Raw genomic sequence first — 2,841 nt, forward strand, 5'->3', positions numbered from 1 at the left:
GGTTTTGATGTGAGTTGATATTTGCCAGCCTGTTATAGTTCTCCATGACTCAGACATTCATATTTTATAAGTTACTTTCACTTTACAAATTTGAATGCGTAAAGTGATAGCAGTCTAAAGCAAAACAGTTACAAAGAATACACATTCCTGTGAGCCACAGGAAATGCAGACATGGCTGACTGCTGAATCAATAACACTTGATATTAGTTTGTGATTTCATGCATAGACAATCCAAATTCAAACCCAGAAAAGGCCATTTTTTGATAGGATGACATTCTGCTCACATTACACTAACCTAAAGCCATCTGAACAAAAAATTAATAATAACAAATGATTACCACAGCAGAAGTAAATCGTAACAATTCATTGATAGCAGAAACATGTGCTATGTTAATTTCCATGTAAGAGACTGCATGTGCATGTTTATGGAGCAGGTATAACCTTATTTAACTCACCCTGTAGTCACTGGCAGTAACGTAGAAAATGGGCTGGAAAGCCAGCCAGATGATGCAGGTGGTGTACATGGTGAACCCGATGAACTTGGCCTCATTGAAGTTCTCAGGACATTTGCGGGTCTTGAAGGCGTAAACCGTGCAGAGGATAATGAGGATGCAGTTATAAGTGAGAGACATGAGCATGCTGGAGTCCTTGCTGTTACACTTGAGGGTGACCACGTCTCTCCTCTCAGGGCTCACTTCCTTTCTCACCCCCGGGGCCTCCACCAGCAGCCAGACCACCACCACTACCAGCTGGCAGGAGATCAGAGCACCACAGATGGCAACCTGGGAGGCCGGGCTGATAAATCGAGGCCTCTGGGCGCCGTCTTTCACTCCACTGAAGATCCGAGCGATGCGATTGGTCTTGGTTAAAAGGGCTGAGTAGCACACGGCAAAAGAGGTTCCTAAACCTAGTCGGCGCAGCGTACACACTGCTGTGGAAGGTTTAGCGATGTAGATGAATGTCATGCTGTAACACATCAGCACTCCCAGCAGAAGAATGTAGGAGAGCTCACGTCCACTGGCCTTCACCACAGGAGTCTCATTGTGCTTAAGGAAGAGGCCAATAACGAAGAGTGTACACATCATCCCAATACAAGAAATGGTGACAGGCCCAATAGCCCAGGCATCTTCCCAGCGAATGTACTCCTCTGGCAGGTCGTAACAGCCTGTCAGATTGGCCAGAGGCCACTGTCCAAAGTTGCAGTCAGCACAGGTGAACTCATCGTGCAGGTACTGGTAGGGCTGACAGGGGATGCAGATCCAGCAGCACACATCTCCTGGCTGCATACTCTTTACCTCGTTCTTTCTGCAGGGGTCACTACACTGGGAGGTGGGCACAACCTGGGCAGGCCAAGGAATCAGGCTGGTGTTTAGGGTCAGACTCTGAGCCCAGTAGCCGACTTTACGGTAGACGTAGCGTCCACCCTCTTTGTGGTAGTGAAAAATGTTGTAACGGCCAAGGCTGTCTCCGAAGGCATCAAAGCGGACTACATTCTCTGTGTCTGGGGGACGAAAGGGTGCTGAAAGTGAAAAGGAAAAAAAGATAGCGTTATGAAATGCAAGGGGTAAGGGTGACATCATACAACAAATGCAACTAATGTATAGAAACTGACACGTGTGATTTTGTTTGGATTTTGTTTTGAATTTGTTGGACTATTTTGGAGCAACAAGACTGTGACTACAGTTTAAACCATAAGTTTACATACACTGTATAAAAAGACATAACTAATTCCTCCATAATTTTCTAAAAAAAAAAAAGTTCTGGCATTTAGCAAATAGAAATAATTCTGGCAATCCTAACTGACCTAAAACAAGAAAAGTTTTGTCTGATTTAATGTCAGACAGTAAAAAAAAAAAAAAAACTTCAACTGTACATGCGCATTCGAAAGGAAGAGTGTCGTATTGAATTTACCTTTTATCATTTCTATTTTCTTTGTTTGGCAGTATAGACTGAACAGCGACTGTGACAGGACACAGGTGCAAACTGTCAATTTACATGATGGAAGCCACAGTTTGAGTCTGTTTACTTGGATTGAAAGTTCCTAGATTGAACAATAGAATGGGATTTCCAGACTGATGGCACATTATAGAAAATAATGTTCAATTTCCTCATGGTATCATAGCTGAAATAAGCCACCATTTTAGCACTCTAGAGGATGGTGACCATATCATATCTGGTCAGGAAAGCATAACGTGTACTAAGGGCTGCTAATAATTAGATTATTATTATTATTTTCAGTACAGGTTATTATAAAGATTATTTTTTTGGTTGCTAAAATAAACAATGTCTGTTAAATGCTTAAAAAAATAAAATTAAATAAAAAAATAAAAGAGTCCCCAGAGTCCAAGGGAACATTTCAATCCAGCCAAAACACACTTTGATACATAGATAATACAAATAAAAGAAGCTGAAATTAAGTAATTTTTGGCATTTTTGACTAAAAATACAATTAAATAATACAATTACAATTAACTGATAATTTCCCCTCTAGTAATACTTATAGTTGAGCTGTTGTGCTTGTAGAAATGTATTTGGGCAATGTGATAGTATATTTAATGGCCATTATTTTATACATTATAAAATTAGACTTTTAGTTGCATTTTTATTTAAATCCAAGCTGTCATATCTAATGATACACACATGGACAAAATTGTTGGTACCCGTCGGTTAATGAAAGAAAAACCCACAATGTTCACAGAAATATCTGACAAAAGTAATAATAAATAAAAAATTCTATAAAAATTAAGCTATGAAAATCAGACATTGCTTTTGAACCGTGGTTTAACAGAATTATTTTTAAAAAATGCACTCATGAAACAGGCCTGGACAAAAATGATGGTA

At 39.7% G+C, this 2,841-nt stretch overlaps 1 protein-coding gene across 1 annotated transcript in view; it reads right to left on the minus strand.

The window, feature by feature from the left end:
• The window catches only part of grm2a (glutamate receptor, metabotropic 2a), a 24,785-nt gene that overhangs the window by 4,652 nt on the left and 17,292 nt on the right, over positions 1-2,841 (minus strand). The window contains exon 3 of the mRNA XM_008296876.1: positions 456-1,519. Coding sequence (XP_008295098.1) covers positions 456-1,519 — 1,064 coding nt within the window. The remainder of the gene's footprint in view (positions 1-455; positions 1,520-2,841) is intronic.

Source organism: Stegastes partitus, unplaced genomic scaffold (genome assembly GCF_000690725.1).
Source record: "Stegastes partitus isolate 25-593 unplaced genomic scaffold, Stegastes_partitus-1.0.2 Scaffold1159, whole genome shotgun sequence".
Taxonomy (NCBI): Eukaryota; Metazoa; Chordata; class Actinopteri; family Pomacentridae; genus Stegastes; species Stegastes partitus.